This window comes from Athene noctua, chromosome 16 (assembly GCF_965140245.1).
Source record: "Athene noctua chromosome 16, bAthNoc1.hap1.1, whole genome shotgun sequence".
NCBI lineage: Eukaryota > Metazoa > Chordata > Aves > Strigiformes > Strigidae > Athene > Athene noctua.
The window spans coordinates 17,138,914-17,154,682 of record NC_134052.1 but is presented as its reverse complement, the minus strand read 5'-3'; the positions used below and the strand labels follow the sequence as shown (position 1 = coordinate 17,154,682).

Below are 15,769 nucleotides of genomic sequence, written 5' to 3'. Positions count from 1 at the left end.
CAGGCTGCAAGGACAAGCCAGTGCACCAGGCTGGCCTGGCTCAGGTGAGCCCAAAGTGTGCTGCGGGTGGCGGCATCGCCGGGGCAGCTGCCTGACCGCGCTGCACCGTAACACCACGCTGCAGCCCCGGCCAGTGCGAGCCACATCCCCGACCCCTTCCCAGAGCGAGTTCAGGGCAGCACAAACAAACGTCCTGCAGCCCTCGCAGGTGACGGGACAGGGGACACGATGAACACTGGCTTCCCACTGCCTGTGGAGCCACTCACGGCACAGCAGAGGCTTCCACGGCAGCGCAGGGTCAGGTCAGGACGGGGGCAAGTGCACGGCGCTGGCTTGGGAGGGTGGGGGCTGCAGGAAGGTCCGGTGGGAGGGAGGTGCAGCTGAACCCTTCGCACCGCGGGGCTCTGCCCTGCCCCGGCTGCAGCGTCGGCCGTGCCCGTGCTGGGGCTGCCAGCGGCCACCGCCTGCTCTCCCCGACACTCCCCGCCCTCCCTCTCTGCTTCGTGGCTTTTGTCTAATTCCCTACACCCCTTTCCTATTTTTCTTCTTGACAGAAGCAGCAGGCTCATGCATCTAGAGACTCCACAGCCCTTTCTTGTAGCTGTAGATTAAATTTCCCAGCTCGGTGTCTGCTGGCCTCTGGCTGAGGCAGTGGGCGCCGGCGTCCTCCCCGTCCAGGCAGCAGAGCTCAGTCCTGGCGCGGGCAGGTCCTTGGGAGAGGGTCTGTGCAGGCGCATGGGGCCAGCCGAGCCGAGCCGAGCCGAGCTGAGCCGAGCCGTGTGGAGCCGAGCCCTGCCAGCCCTCTGGGCTGTGGCTGCAGGCAAAGAGCAGGCATAGCTCTTGTGTGGGCGCAACAGCCAAATTCTGCTGAGCATCCCCCAGCTCCCACTTCCCTTCCTCTGCTCTGTCCTTGACCCCGGGGAGAGTGCAGTGAGTGGAGGGAGCCCGGCTGCTCTAATTAAACCATGTTTGCAAACTCCCATGGTAAGCATCACTAATTATAATTAGGGAGAGCAGATCTGCCTTCCCTGCCTCTTGGAGACGTGAACAAGCTTCCCATGCGCCGACCAGGCTTGAAGGGCACTGAGGGCTGGCACCCAGCACTGCTCGGCATCCCCTGGGCTGGGCACGCGCCCCAGAAGAGCCCCCGCAGGGCAATGGCCCCATCGGGTCCTTGGGCTGGGGGTGCCAGGCTGGGGCAGAGCCCCGCAGTGCAGACAGCATCGACCCCCCCCACTCATGGTGTGACGGCCGCCCCGCTCCCTCGGCACGCTCGCTTCATGCTTGAACCATTGGCCTAACGATTTCAGGTTTTTCCCCATTTTCCTGTATTATTATTTGTCGTTGTTGCCGTTGCAGTTCAGTGACCATGAATTATTGAACGTCTGCTTGCTCAGTAACTCTTTACTTCCACCTCGGCACACTGCTGCCCTGCTGCCTGCGCTGGACGGCCTCAGGTCCTGCCACCCGCTGCCACCGGACCCTCACGGCGCTGCGGCCCCGCGGCACAGCCCCGCTCGAAGGCGCTTTGGGTCCAGCAAAGTGCCTTTCCCTGGCTCCGCTTCTCGGCCACGGGGCTGAGGAGGGCCAGGAGCCGTGCAGCTGTGGGAACCCTGGACGAGACGTGGGATGCGCTGGGACACACTGGGAGGCACTGGGGGGCCGTGTGAGCAGGGGGGGCGGATGGTTGGATCTCACCTGTGCCCTGAGTGGGTGCAACCCAGGCCGTGAGGTGCACGTGGACACTTAATTTGAGGGTAAATTTGGGCAGTGCTCAACACACGGGTGATAAGAGTTGCAGAGGCCCTGCCGCGCTGCCCATCCTGGGGTGCGATGGGTCTGCTGAGGGCTGTCGTGGGTGCCCCGACCACCAGCTCCGATGTCCGTGCTGCTCTGGCTGGGCTCCAGCTCCACTGGCTCAGGGCTGGCAGGGGGGATCCCCCAGGGCCCCCGCGGCACCTTTGTCCCTCCACCCTGTCTCTCCTGGGGCTGTGCTGCGGACGGGGCTGGTTGTCGTGGCTGCTGCAAACACGGCACCTCTCGCTGAGCTGCAGAGGTGACGGGTGCTGGGACACCCCCTCCCAACGCCTCGGCAGCCGTCCCTGGCAGGGGCCCTGCGCTCGCTGGGCAGCACGAGCGGGCACGAGGGGTCTTGCCCAGTATCCCAGTCCTGCTCTCGGGAGCTCTGTGCCCACCGGCGGGCAGGGACATGTCAGTGCCCACTGAGCCGCCCCGGCGCTGGCGGCAGGACAGGCTGGAGCTGGGGCCGCACCGCAGCGGCTGCAGGAGCGAGGAGGCTCTTGGTGGGTGACGGTGTCTGGCCGGGCTGTCAATGCCAGGGGAAGGCTCAGGCAGAGCCGGCCAGTGCCCTGAGGCTGCCCAGGGATGTGGCACGAGGTGCTGGGGATGGGAAAAGGAGGGTCTTGCAAGCAGCCAGGGAGGACAGGGCTTTCCCAGGGCTGGGGAACATTTCCTTCCCCTGTGCCATGCCCAGGGTGTGTTTGCTGGGGGCCGAGGGAAACCCCCGGGTTTGACAGGCCCTGTGAGCATCCCCGGGCAGGATCGAGGACGTAGGAACACCTGGTGCCAGGCTGAGCCGTGCCAGCAGGAGCTGGGTGCGCTGTGCCTGGGAGCTGGCGGGCATCTCGGCCCTGCAAAGCTGCCACTTTCTCCACGCTACTTTTGTGCTTAGGGTAGAGCTGAGAAATCTCTACTGGTATTGTGGGATTTCACAGAAGTGAAGAATAAAGTCTCTGAACTCCCTACAGCTGCATTTTCTGAGCACTGCAACGCTCTGATACCTCTGAAACACTATTAAGCACCTGGTGCTGGGTTGTCTTTGCAACCGTGTGTCCTAAATAAATCCTTTCCCATGCTGAGCCGTGCTAATGGCCCATTGTTAAACGGCCAGGCAACACAGTATAAAATGAAGTCCTTATTTTTTCCAATCATCCCCCCAAAAAATTAAATCTCTCCAACATCTTTCTTGTAGGATGAGACTGAAACTGGGAAGCTGCAAATCCCTGTGCAGTGCCCGTGCTCAGCTGTGCCCCCTGCCCCAAGCATTGGGTGCTGGTTGCTCGGGGCCCTCCTCACAGGGCTCGTCATGGTGGGAAGCGTTTACTGGCACCAAGCAGGGCCAGGCACCCTCCGCTGTGGGGCCGGGCAGCCCTCGCAGCACTGGGGCATCCCGGCGAGCACGCCCGCTCCACTGGCTGCTGCGTGGCATCGGCTCCTCCATCGGGGTGGGCCAGCAGCACCCACAGGGACACCCAGTGCCCCGGGGCTGTCCTGGGTCCACAGGCCCCGCTGGCCTCCCCCATCGTGAGCCTGGGCCACCACCAGCCCCTCTGCCGTGCCTGTGCCCAGCCGGGCGCCCCGCGGGGCCGGCGAGCCCCCGTCCCTGCCCGCACCCACCACCCGCTCCTGCCCCGCACCTGAGCTGGCGGCGCGGCCGGGCATGAGCCTCGGCAGCCCGGTGTCGGCTGCGCAGGGAGGGCTCTGCTTCTCGCTCCAGCAGGCTGGGCCCGTGCTGCGTGGCACATGCTGGGCCCTGGCCCTTTGCACACGTGTGTGCAAGGCGCTGCCTCCAGCCCGCGTCCCGGCCCCGCCGCTCCCCGGCACCTGCACTTGTATCTGTCTGCTGCTGTCGTGCACGTAAGCTGGCTCCCTGGGAGACTCACTCCATTTTTTTCCTTTAACCTTGAAATGCAATTTCCTCCCCAAAATACCCTTTTTCCTGTAAACAACATCTCTTTAGTGAGATTACAGCAAAAATCCCTGAGCTACCGGGTCCCAGGCGCTTTATCACCTGGTGAGCCCCATCCGTCACGGCTGCGCGTGTGTTCCCGGTGCCCCGCCCTTGCCGCTGGGTGATGGTCTTTTCATCATTTTTACAGATTTATTTTACAATAATTTAATTTCATCCTCAGCCCTGGGAAGACGAATTGGCCCCTGATGTGACTGGGGATTCAGAGCCAGTCTCATAAATTTGCTGCCTCTACACAAAGCTCTTTCTGGAGTCCCCACCGCAGCCATGAGCGAGAGTCTTTAAACAACGGGGGACAGGCTGTAAATCAAGCGTGGTGGCGGAGGGATGCTGCCGGTGCCACCGCTTCTCCCCAAGCCTCGGCTGGGTGGCCCCGGGTGCCTGGCAGGGCCTGGGCAGGGCCACGGGGCAGGCAGGGCTCCGTGGGCGCTGCCAGTGGCTGCATGCTGGGGCTCTCACCGTGCTGCCGGGGCGCAGCTGGGGCTCGGGACTCCTCTCTGTGGGCACACACCTCGCTCTCCTGGCTCGGCGGAGCCGGTGCTGTGCAGTGCTGTGCAGCGCTGTGCAGTGCTGTGCTGGTTGTGTGCGGTGCTGTGCGGTGCTGTGCTGGTTGTGTGCGGTGCTGTGCGGTGCTGTGCTGGTTCTGTGCTGGTTCTGTGCCGGGCACAGGCTTCGGGGCGGTGTCACCACCCGGCTGCGGAGCTGTGCCCGCTCCTGCACATCTGTGCTTGCTGCGTGTGGGACTCGCCACGCTTTTGTTGCAAGAGCCTTGCCAATGTAATTAAACTCGAGTGACTCCCCTGCCCCCAGGCACAGCCCCTCATTTCCCTTTGATTTATTATGTCGTCTTAATTTATTTAAATGAGTCTCGGTGTTTGCACAGGCTGGGAGGGTGCTGGCTGGAGCTCCAGTTGCTGGAGCAAAGGGAAGGCAGCAGGAGGGGCTCGGTGGGACCTCAGCCCCGGGCCGGGCAGCCACATGCACCCCCAGGGCACGGCTGGGGCTGCAGGGGTGTGCACTGTGGGGCTGGGGGCTGCGGCCAGACCCCGCTGAGCCCCGGGCACGGGAAGCACCTGCGGAGCAAAGCTCCCGTGGGCGCGGGGGCCCGTGTCCCCCGGATCTCACCATGGCTCCTGGCCCTGTGGGACCCCAGGAGGAGCCGTTGCCCAGCTCCGAGGGGCTGGTCCGGGCTGGAGGCCGGAGGAGGTTCCTCTCCTCTCCACAGAGCCTCCCGCTCCCCCCATCTGCTCCTCCTGCCTCCCCGCTCCTCTGGTTCCCACAGGCCTGCGGGGCTGAGTGGGCAGCGTGCCGCCTGCCTGCCCGGCTGGGCCCAGCGCTGCCGGCCTTGCCATCCCCAGCCTGTGTTTGCACAGCTGATTGTTCCCGGCTCTGCACACTGCCTTGCACTTGTCTCTCTTGAATTTCATCCTATTTTTTCCAGTCCATTTCTCCAATTTGTCAAGATCATTTTGAATTCTAATCCTGTCTTCCAAGATACTTGTAGTCCCTCCCAGCTTCGTGTCATCTGCAAATTTAATAAGCGCTTTTCTATTCCATCATCCAGGTCCTTAATGAAAACATTGAGCAAACCAGAACTGGGGTGAGCCCCTTGGCCATCCAAGCAGCCCAACGCTCACACGGTGCTCACTGCCCAAACGCCATGGGAGGTGTTGCCAGAGCTTTGCCATGTCGGCTGTGCCTCGCTCCATCCCCCGGCTCACGTGGGACCTCCCAGCTTCGCTGTCCCCGAGTGCTGCTGGAACCACGGCATGCTGCTGGCTCTGCGGTCCCCGGTCCCTGCCAGCCCACGGGTCTGCAGGACACCCCATGTCGTGGGGAGCCCAGTGCAGCTTCACCCCCCAGCTGCTGGGAATGCCAGGGGCCATGGCCCCCAAACCCCTGCCATGGGGCCATGCCCCGCACACCCCTGCCACGGGGCTGCGCCCCCCAAACCCCTGCCATGGGCAAGGCCGGCGGCATGCGGAGTGGTGAGACGCGGCTCCGGTGGCGGCTGGTGCCTGGGGGCTGGGGCGTGTGGCGGTGACCGCAGCCACGTGCAGGTGCAGAGGGGACCGGGTGTCCAGCAGCAGGAGGGCAAGAGCCCCTCAGCCGGGTATTCAGTGCGGGTGTAGATCAGAGCAGCCGCTGACGGGGCCGTCCCCCTCGCAGCCCATGTCCTTCTCAACCAGGGGCAGGGTTCCCCCAGCCCTGAGCTCTCTCCCTGCCGAGGCTGCTCCCCTGGGCTGCGCCGCAGGGACCTGGAGCCAGCCCAGGCAGGAGCCACCCCCTGTGCCCACCCCCGGCCACCAGCCACCTCTTTTCTTTAACTGATTGTAGAAAGCAATTTACAAAATACAAACTGCTGCCTATGCCAAGCTCTGCATGTCCAGGCACAGCTTAATTTCACAGTAAAATTTCGAATGCGATGAACGGCTTTTCCCAGCACCAGCCCATGACCAAGCCAAGAGCTTTGCAAGCTGCATGGGCTGTGCCGAGCAGCCCAGGAACAGCTCTTGCAGTGCCCTGCAGAGCATGTGGCTCCCCGGGCCGGCTGTCAGGATGCCCAGGGGCTGAGGCTGCCCGGGTCAGCCCAGCTGCGCGCGACCCTCCCCAGCTGCAGCCCCGACGCTCCGTGCAGCAAGCTGGGGGTCCCGGCAGCGGTGGCCGGCACGCTGGTCCTCCCCCCAGCTCCTCTCGTGTCAGAGCTGTCATGTCACCATCAGGGTCTAGGAGATTTGTACACACAGATGCATTAATTCTGCATTTAGCGATACTTGAATAATTGGTGTCACGTCAATTAGATCGGTTCTCAGATACTGTGGTGGTAAGTGCTGTGCAAAAACCTCTGGGCTGCAGGATATGAGGAATCCCAAGGGCGAGCGGGGCCGGTGGGGCGGGCGGCAGCGGGCAGGGCCGGGGGTGGGGATGCCCAGGGGAAGGTGGGGGTGCGGGGGCCCTCGTCCTTTGAGGAGCTGAGCCCTGGGGCTCTCGGGGTGGTCGGTGCCTGGGGCTGCTGCGCCCAGGGAGGCTTTGCCGGTGCAGCGCTGCCTGCCCTGCCCGCTAACGGGGGGAGGCTCAGGTGGGGCCGGGGCAGGGGGGGAACCCCCCGCTCACGTGCCTGCAATATAGATCAGCACTGTCAGTCCCGTCCCCGCTGCGGATTGCAGGCAGAGGTAATTTGCAGATGACAAATATCCCCGACAGTAAATATTTTTCCCACCCTCATCTTTCTACGAGCAGATAAGGTGCAGCACTGTGGCAATATGGTTGCTGGAGGGAGACAAACTCTTTGGCAGTCTTAAAAGTCTGTTGTGTCCCTGCAATTATTTATAGATAAACAGAAAAAAGCCAATAAGCGCGGAATGGAGCTGCACAGCTGCATTTGTTATGATGATGTTATCTCTCCCCCACACCCACACACGCGCATCTTCTGTGCATGGAAACTCGCTGCCGGCAACAATCAAATCCCACCCTGGTACGAGGCAGGACAGGCCGGAGGTTCTGCCCCTCCTCGCTGCCTTGCTGCCAGTCCATCTTCCCCAGCCTTGAAACTCCTCCAGCAGCTTCTCACCCCCTGGCCGAGCAGGGGGGGTGCAGCACCCGCAGGGTCCCGGGTGCCCACGCAGCACCGCAGCCCCTCCTTGGGGCACCCCGGGGTTCCTGGCTGCAGCAGGACGGGGCGGCCGGCTGGTCTTTGTCCCAGTAACCGCCCCCAGGGTGCTGGGTGCCTGACGCTGAGGGGGTCCCGGCGCTGCCGGGGGAGAGCGAGGGACTGGGTGGGCCCCCACCAGCTCACGCAGCTGCCGGGGACAGAAACGGGTGTTTGGAGGAAGCCGGGCGAGAGATGTGGGATTAAACGCTGTGTTGGGGGGAGCGAGGGAGATCGCGACTGGTGGGCGCGTTTCTCCAGCCCGTGGAGTGGGCTGGGAAGCGCCGAGGGGCCGGGGCTGGCAGGGCTGGACCCGCCGAAGGAAGGGCAGGGCAGGGCAGAGGTCCCTCCCGGCAGCCCGGGTGAGTGTCGCTCCTGCAGCGCCCGGGCCGGGTGTGGGAGCTCCGTGTGTCCCGGCCAAGCGCTCGGCCACGTCTCCGCAGGACCCCCGGCCCAGGCCGAGCCCTCCAGCTGCAGAGAGCAGTGGAGACAGCAGCGAGGAGCCTTGAACTGGACTGGAGAGTGGGATGATTTTTCATTGCTTCCTCGTAATAAGAGGACAGGAGTAAGTGACTAGTACAGTTCGTTCACTCGGTGAAGATTTATACAATCACTTCATCCGGTAATTGGTATTCTGAGGAGAGAGGGAGCTGCAGCTCCAGCATCCACCTCTATTTGTTTTCTCTCTGTCTTTTTTCTTTCTCTCCCCTTTTCAGAATGAGTAATTCTGTCCCTCACGATCCCATTTAAACAGAGCATTTGCGGAGTGAATAATTAGTTACATTCAATTAGGTCTCACGCACTCTCCCGTCTCACTTTGGGGGACAGACGCACTAATGAGATGGCACACGTCTGACACGCGGGAGCCGCCGCTAACGCGCCGCGAGCCGGAGGGGCCGGCCTGCTGCGTGGGGCCGGCGAGGACGTGGGCCTTTGGGGGCCATCTGGGGCCAAAAGCGTCATGTTTGGGGCCAAAGGCTCCGTGTCTGCAGCCTACGGGATGCCGGCCCTCTCTGCCAGCAGGAACGGGGGTCCCGTCTGTCCCCGGGGCAGGGAGCGCACCGAGGGGACACTGCCCAGCCCCGCGACCATCCCTGCAGCCCTGCCCGCGGCGCCAGGCCCCGAGCAGGGCAGCTGCTGACATGCTTTTATCTCCCTTATTAAACCTAACATTAGGTTTTAAGAGGAGCCCTAAATAACGTGCCGCTGCCTTTACAGTGGAGCTTGCTCCGTGTTCCAGCGGCTCCCGGCTCTGGGATTTACGGGCCGCGCTGCGTGCGCTCGGGTGGTGCCAGGCCGGGGGCCGCGCTGCGGGTCGGGGGGGGCTGCTGCCGTCCAGCCCCCGCCAGCGAGTCAGGGCCGCTGAGGGCCCCCCGCCCCGCGCGGCGATGGGGCGATGGGCGGGCAAGAGCCTGCCTGCTGCGGGCGGCCCTGCCCGGGGCGGCGCTGCGGGCGCGGGTGGGCGCGGGCCCGGCTCGGGGCGTGCCGGAGGCCGGGGGCAGCGCGGGGGCTGCGCCGCCCCTCCCTCCCCGGCACGGGTGGGCCCGGTGCGGGGCTGCGGGGGCTGCCGGCCGCGCTGCTCCCGCACACCCGCAGAATTCATTAATAAAGTTTTAATTACGGCGTTTTGCCCGCGGCGCGGTGGAGAATAACGGACCGCGGCCGCCCCCCCGCAGCGCCGGTGGCCGGGGCGGCAGCTCCGCACCCCCCCACACCCCTCTCCGCGGGGCGCCCCCAAATCACCCCAAATTCACCCCAAATCCCCCCCCCCGCCCCCGGGCCCGGCCGGCGGGGGCGGGGCCTCGCGCGCCGCCACGCGCCGGTCCCGCAGCGCCACCTACCGGCCGCCGGCGCCCCCCGCCCCGGGAGCGGCTCCACCGGCCCGGCCCGCCCGCACCGGCCCCGCTGGGCCCGGGGTCCCCCCGCCAGCACCACGCTGGGCCCCGCCGCAGCCCCCGGGGGGGCGCCGGGCCCAGGCTCTGCTCCGCAGCCCCGTGATGAGCTTCGCTCCGCCGCGGCGGCCCCGGGCGCTGCCGGGGTGTCCCCGGGGCGCCCCCGCGGGGCGGGGGCCGTGTCCTGGCCCACGGCGGCGTCAGGTCACCCGCAGGCAGGCGCGACCCTGGAGGCGCCCGCGGTGCCCCGGCCCGGCCCTCAGAGCCGCTCCTGCTCCGAGATGCGGCTCTCCTTGCCGTCCTCCTGCGCCACGGGCTGGCCCCCGAGCAGCGTCTCCTGCACGGGGAAGACTCCGTCCTCCGTCTCCGTGGGCTGACGGGCCCCCGGGAGCTCCTGGGGCTCCCCGGCCTCCACCTGCGCGGGGGGGCCAGGGTCAGGGTAGGGGTCAGGGTCAGGGCCAGGGTCAGGCCGCTGCGTCCCCCACCAGGCCCCTGCGACGCTCCCGCCCGCGTCACCCCCGGCGGGTCCCTCCCGTCCCCGCGCTGCCCCTGGCCCAGCCGCCCCTGCGGAGCCACATCCCCGCCTGCGCCCAGGGGACCCCAACCCACCGCTGGAGGGGGGCTCTGGGCACACTCACCTGCTTCTTCACCCGCCGCCTGGCATCTGGAGGGAAAGAGGGAGGGAAAGATGGGGGAGCGCTGCTGCCCGGCCCTGCCCGGAGCTCTCAGGGCCGGGGCCGGGGGGGACCCCCAGGGCACCAGCGCTTCGCTCCCGGAGCTGGCCCAGCTCGGGCTGCAGCGAACGCGCCCCCGCTCCCAGGACAGAGCCACCGGCCTGGCACGGCCACGGGCTTGGGGACCCGCGTCCTGGCGGCCTCCCCAGCCGGGCTGCCCCGCTCTCGGCAGAGCTGCCGCGTCCTCCCCGCACCGAGGCGTCGCCTCCCGTGTCCCAGCCCCTCACCTGTGTGGACCAGGCAGTAAATGCAGATGCCCACGAGGCAAGTGACGACCACGGCCGTGATGGGGATCAACACCGAGAGCGAGGAGCGCCCGCCCGACTCTGCCGAGGGAGACGGGGTACGTGAGGCATCGCGTGAGACAGCGAGCACCCCGAGCTGCCTCTGCGCCAGGCCCGGACCCGCCTGGGGACAGAGAGGAGCAGAACGCACCCTCCTCTCCCCAAAACACCCAGGGCCAGGCCAGCTCCTGTGAGGGCTGCGGGAGCAGAGCACCGGGACATCCCTGCTCCACACCGGCCCAGCCCCAAGCACTGGGCACTTACCACAGATCACATCGGAGGTGTTCGTCCCTTGCACCTTCACCACCAGCCCCTTTTCCTCGCAGCTGCAGTGAAGAATTGAGACCATGGAACCACAGCAGCCGCCTGAGCACACGGAAAGCCCCTGAGCAGGAACAGCCGGGGCTGGTGCCGAGCACAGCGGGCCCTGGACGGCAAGTGGCCACAGGTGATGCTGTGGCCTGTGCGGCGTGATGGGGACACGGGGCCCCACAAAGCAGGGCCACACCCTGGGGTCCTGCTCTGGAGTTGCTGAAACTCCTGAAGATGGGGACAAGTTTGGGGACAAGGCGCAGGAGGGAGCGGATATTTGAGGCCCTGGGGCTCAGGCACCGCAGCTATCGCAGAACAGCTCGGAGATGACTCAATGACAGGCTACAAGTGGCTCCGTGGGGAGGTAATTTCTGGGCACAGATAAAAACAAAGTGAAATCCAATGTCTGGCAGCTGAAGCAAGACTAATTCAGCCTGGAATTAAGGCTCACGTTTCTACCAGGGAGTACAATTAACTCTCGAGCAGCTTCCTGAAGACAGGGATGACCTGCCAGCCCATGGCATCCTCACAGCCAGACTCCCCACAGACAGGGCTGGTGCCTCGGCTGATGGCTACAGCCAAGGAGTGTGCTGGGAGGGGGAGCCCGGACAGGGCACGGGGGGCCCCCGCAGCCCCTCAGCCCTTGCTCCCCGATGCAGACAGCAGTGCGGATGTCCCTGGAGGGGCCAGCGCCCTGCACACACGCTGAGGGACGGTCATAAGCGCCTGGATGTCTGCCTCGAGCTCAGCCACGCCGCCCCGAAGCTCACTGCCCTCGCAGCTCTGCTCCTCTCGCTCCTGCCCTACGCCAGCCTGATGCTGTGTCCCTCAGGGACCATCCCAGACAGTCCCCAAGGTCCCCAAGGAGGCTGGCAGCAGAGAACACGCTGGGGATGGGCGAAGGATGTGTCCAGCACTCAGACAATACCTTGTCCAGGGATGGCATGGCTCGGTTTTAGAAGAGACATTGGAGAAGGTGCCTTCTGCACAGGGCTCGCAGGGGGAGGACATCCGGGCCACGGCCTTGGCTGGAGAGGAGCAGAGGTTGCAGGAAGGTCAGTACGGGCTGCGGGAGGCGAGGGGCTGCGGGGGCAGGCCAGCAGCACTCCCTGGGGCACTGCTGCCAGGCGCAGCCCTCCCAAAGCCCTGCGAGGGGCACCCCGCCGGGGGACACCCCCGGGCCTGGAGGGCCCGAGGTCGGTGATGCCGGGGCATCCGTCCGCTGAGAGTGAGGGGCTGGCTGGACTCACCTGCCACGAAGCCGAAGCCGTGCTGGCAGGGCTGGTTCTCCACGCAGGTCTGGCAGGTGGAGTCGGAGCAGTGCGTGCCGGCCCGGCACTGGCACACTGTGTTGTGCGTCGCGTTTCCTTGCGTCTTCACGATGAGGCCAGTGTCTGGGCAAAGGGAGTGCGGGCGAGGTGAGGCACCAAGGGGGTGAGCCCGGGGGAACACCAGCACCTGCAGCCCCCCCAGGGTGGTGCTGGTGGGCACAGGGAGCACTCACTCTCTTCACAGATATCATGGGGGGTGCAGTGCCTCTCCCTGGTCCAGCTCTGCTGGTAGTGTCCACTCTCACAACGGGTGCAGACAGAGTTCTCTGTGCCATTGCATTCGGAGACCAGCTTTTCCCCTGCAACAGAGGCCGGTGAGGAGGGGGAAAGGGGGCTCTCCCCTCTCCCGGCAGCAGCTCTGTGCCAGCACTTGTGACTGCAGATGCCAGGGCCACTGCGGCCTGCTGCTCAGTAGCCCGATGCAGCTCTGGCAGCCAGGGCTGCACACACCTCACAGGGCAAGGTGTGGGAGGGCTGCCAGGTGCTGGGGCAGCCGCTCCCTCCCTCCCGCACTCCAAGGACTGGGAAATGATCTGGCAGTGACAGCAGGATGGCAAATACCATCACGATTTGGTAGTGCCAGCGGCAGCACTCTCCCCACAAGCTGCAGAGCACTGACAGTCCCAAGAGAGCTGTGGCAGATTCGGTGGGGCCCAGGGCCTCTCCCAGGGCACCCACGAGGTCCCCAGTTTCTCCAGCACTGAGGTGACTTGGGGAGGTGAAGCTGTCAGTACTGCCGGCAGGGGCTCGCACACGCTGCGGGCAGGCGGTGGGTCCTGGCACAGCAGCCCCGGGGGTCCCCAGGAAGGGGAAGGGGTCACCATACCTGGCTGACACCGGTTGCAGCACCCGCCCCTGTGTTCATACTGCTTCTCAGGGCACCTGCCAGCACCACCGGGCTCCCAGCACTGGAAGGAACAAGACCGGTGAACCCGCGCCACTCCCCAGCGCTCCGGCACGTGTGCGCTGACCTGTGCGCCAACCCACATCCCGAAGCGAGGGCTTCCCATGCCTGTGCTAACCACAGACCGCAGCGGAGCCGCCCGCGCCGCCTCCTGCCGCCGGTGCTCTCTTTGAAGTGGGGTGACAGCGTCCTGGCAGGGTGGCCCCACATCTCCCCAGATTTCCTACCAGGCGGTGACCGCACGTTGCCCCGTGCCTCTGCCCCCGACAACGGGGCTGCGGTGTTAACCGGCCCCCCCCTGCCCGGAGCACCGCCAGTCCCTCGCCCAGGCCGTTGCACCGGCCCAGGGGGGCGGGAAAGCCCCGGGCAAGTGGAGGCAGCCAGGGCCCTTCCTTGCCCTGCTAGCTGGGGCTGTGTGCGCGGGGAAGGGCGGCGAGGAGGCAGATCCCGGCCAGCCGGGGGGCAGGAGGGCACCGCTGGCACCGTTGCCTCGCACGGGGCGAGCCCCGTGCTGCCCATCCCCGGTAGCCCAGGGAGCGGGACCGGGGCTCGGGCAGAGGCCCGGGGTGAGGGAGGGCCCGGCACGACGGGTGCTGCGGCCCAAACGACCCCCCGCGGGGCCCCCCGGGCAGCCCCGGCTCGACGGGGCACCGCGAGGTCTGACACGGGGATGCCCGAGCTGGCAGAGGGGAACCGGCCCCGCCGTCGGGGCACCGGCCCGGCTGTCACACGCCTGACACGGAGCAGAAAGGGAAGTGAAAGGGGCGCCGGCAGCCCGTCCCTGCCCCCCGCAGCCTCCCAACACCCCGAGCCGGGGGACCCCGGCCGTGCCCGGCGCTGCGGAGCCCCGGGGCTCGACGCTGCCGGCGGGGACCCGCGCCCCGTCCCGGTGCAGGACCGGGCGGCAGAGCCCGCCGGGCCCGGGGGGAAAGCGAAAGCGAGCAGGGGCCGAGGGGCCCGCGAGCAGAGCCCCGCCGCCCCACGCCCGCGCCCCCGGGGGTCCCGTGGGGGGGTCGGACACAGCTGGCTCGGCCCGTGCGCGGCGGCAGCGCTACCGGAGTCTCCCCCGCCGCCGCCCCAGGCCCGGCCCGGCCGTGAGCCTCCCGCGGGGGCGGGACGCGCCGAGGGGACGGGCCAGCGCGGCCGGACCGAGCCCTTTCCGGAAAGTCCGGGGCTGCGGGCCGGGGCAGAGCCCCGAGGGAGGGAGGGAGGGAGGGAGGGAGGAGGGAGCACCCCAGCCCCAGCCCCACTCACGCCCAGCAGCACCGCGCTGAGGAGCCCCAACACCCCGAGCCGCTTCATGTCGCCGCACCCCGCCGCCGCCGCCGCCCGCCCTATAACGCCCCGGGCCGTTCCCGCCCAGGAAGGGGCGGTGGGCCGCCCGCCGCCGCCCCGGGGCTTCCCCGCGCCGGGCCTGGGGCCCCGCCGGCACCCGCCGGGGGGGGGGCAGCGTCCCACCCGCCTCCCGGTCCCGGCGGGCCCTCCCCGGGGTGAGGGAGGGGCGGGCAGGGGCAGGAGCCGGTGGCGGTGGCGGGCTGAGGCGAGGGAAATGTTTGCTCTGGCCCCAACGACTCGTTCCTGGGGCAGAAGTTGGGGGTTTCACTTCTTTTTCCCAACGGTAGCCCAGGGCTGCGGCCCCGGGGAGCCCCTGCCGCCGCCTGCAGGCCCCGGCCCCGCGCGGGGTCCGCACCGACACGTCAGCCCAAAACGGGAAGGGGCGAGAGTGCCGGAGGCCCGGCGGCCGCCCCCGGCTCAGTTCCCTCGGAGGAGTCCCCGAGCGCTGCCCAGGGAAGTTCCAGGCCCCCCGCACCCCCGGCAGACTTTCCCCGGCCTCCCCTTTCCCTCACAGCGTGGGGCCACACCAGGAGCGGCGGCTTCTCCCCGTCCCTGGGTGCCGCGGTCGCCCCCCGCGCTGCCACCCCGTCCCCGTCCCCACAGCGACAGCGCCGTGGCCACCGCCTCGGGCCGGCCCGGAGGTGGCCGGGAACACGCTGCAGCCGCCGTGGCCTTCGCTGGGTCACTCCTGCTCCTGTTCTCCAAAAAGCAGATCCATGCCCGGCCAGCAGGAACCCAGTTGGAGGTAGCAGATTTATCCCGGCCTGGGCGTGGAGTGGAGTTTTCCACAAACCAAGCGCAGCAGCAGGGTTTGTGCTTCTTTTATATGCAAAAACCAGAGGGTAGTGCTTGAGCTATCGACTGCTGGTGATTGCACACGTTTATAATTGTGCTCAGGGGAAGGGCCCCAACCCGGGCGGGGGGTGCGTGACCTGGGGGGCATTCCGGTGTTAGGACGAGGGCAGGTCGCTGTCAGGACACCGGGTGTTCGGGTTTCACCGCCACGTTAATGAATCAATTGTCCCTTTGCCAGGTTGGCAAATAACTCACCCTCAGCACAACCCTGGACGCTCTCGAAGGTCCAGGGCGTTTTACCTATTTTCTAGAGTTTGGAGATTAAAGTTTATGATCAAGGTCACCCTGACCGCGTTCCCCCACGAGTGGGGCAACCATGGGTACCAGCACAGCTGCCTGACTGTGGCTGCTGCGGCGCGGCGGGAGCCGCCGGCTCTGGATTCCCCGGCCCGGCCGCGCTTCCCAGAACTGACGTACGCGGGAGCGCGACGGGTCCCAGGGGAGCCTCGAGGGCCGAGTCGCGGAGGCAAAGCTGGGGAGGGGATTTCTGGGCCGGGCTCCCGCGGGCCCGGCCTGGGAAGTCCCCACAGCCCTGGGCACCAGCTGCGCACCGGGACGGGCGTGCGGCTCCGGGCTGCGAGCGGCGGGGGGCGGCGGGGGGGCGGCGGGGCCCGGCGCTCCCCAACCGGTGGGAGACCCCGGCCCGCGCTGCCCGACCCGGCCCCAGCGCCCCCGACCCCTGCGCTGGGCGGGGGTGCGGCGGC

At 67.0% G+C, this 15,769-nt stretch overlaps 1 protein-coding gene across 1 annotated transcript; it reads right to left on the bottom strand.

Moving 5' to 3' along the window:
• Positions 1-9,309: 9,309 nt before the first annotated feature.
• On the bottom strand, positions 9,310-14,197 carry CD40 (CD40 molecule). Its single transcript, XM_074920269.1, has 9 exons — positions 14,130-14,197; positions 12,798-12,879; positions 12,145-12,270; positions 11,891-12,034; positions 11,569-11,668; positions 10,593-10,654; positions 10,272-10,370; positions 9,949-9,974; positions 9,310-9,725 (listed from the first exon to the last, which is right to left on the bottom strand). The coding sequence occupies exons 1-9, from the start codon at positions 14,175-14,177 to the stop codon at positions 9,570-9,572; spliced, it is 843 nt and encodes a 280-aa protein (XP_074776370.1). The 5' UTR covers positions 14,178-14,197; the 3' UTR covers positions 9,310-9,569.
• Between the last annotated feature and the right edge of the window lie 1,572 nt (positions 14,198-15,769).

What these genes read in the sequence shown, in the direction of transcription:
- CD40 (XM_074920269.1), bottom strand. Translation starts at nt 14,177, where the DNA reads ATGAAGCGGCTCGGGGTGTTGGGGCTCCTCAGCGCGGTGCTGCTGGGC. An exon ending in CTGCAACCGGTGTCAGCCAG is followed by an intron (nt 12,271 to 12,797) that starts GTATGGTGACCC and finishes CCTCTGTTGCAG; the next exon opens with GGGAAAAGCTGGTCTCCGAA. An exon ending in TTACTGCCTGGTCCACACAG is followed by an intron (nt 9,975 to 10,271) that starts GTGAGGGGCTGG and finishes CTTTCCCTCCAG; the next exon opens with ATGCCAGGCGGCGGGTGAAG.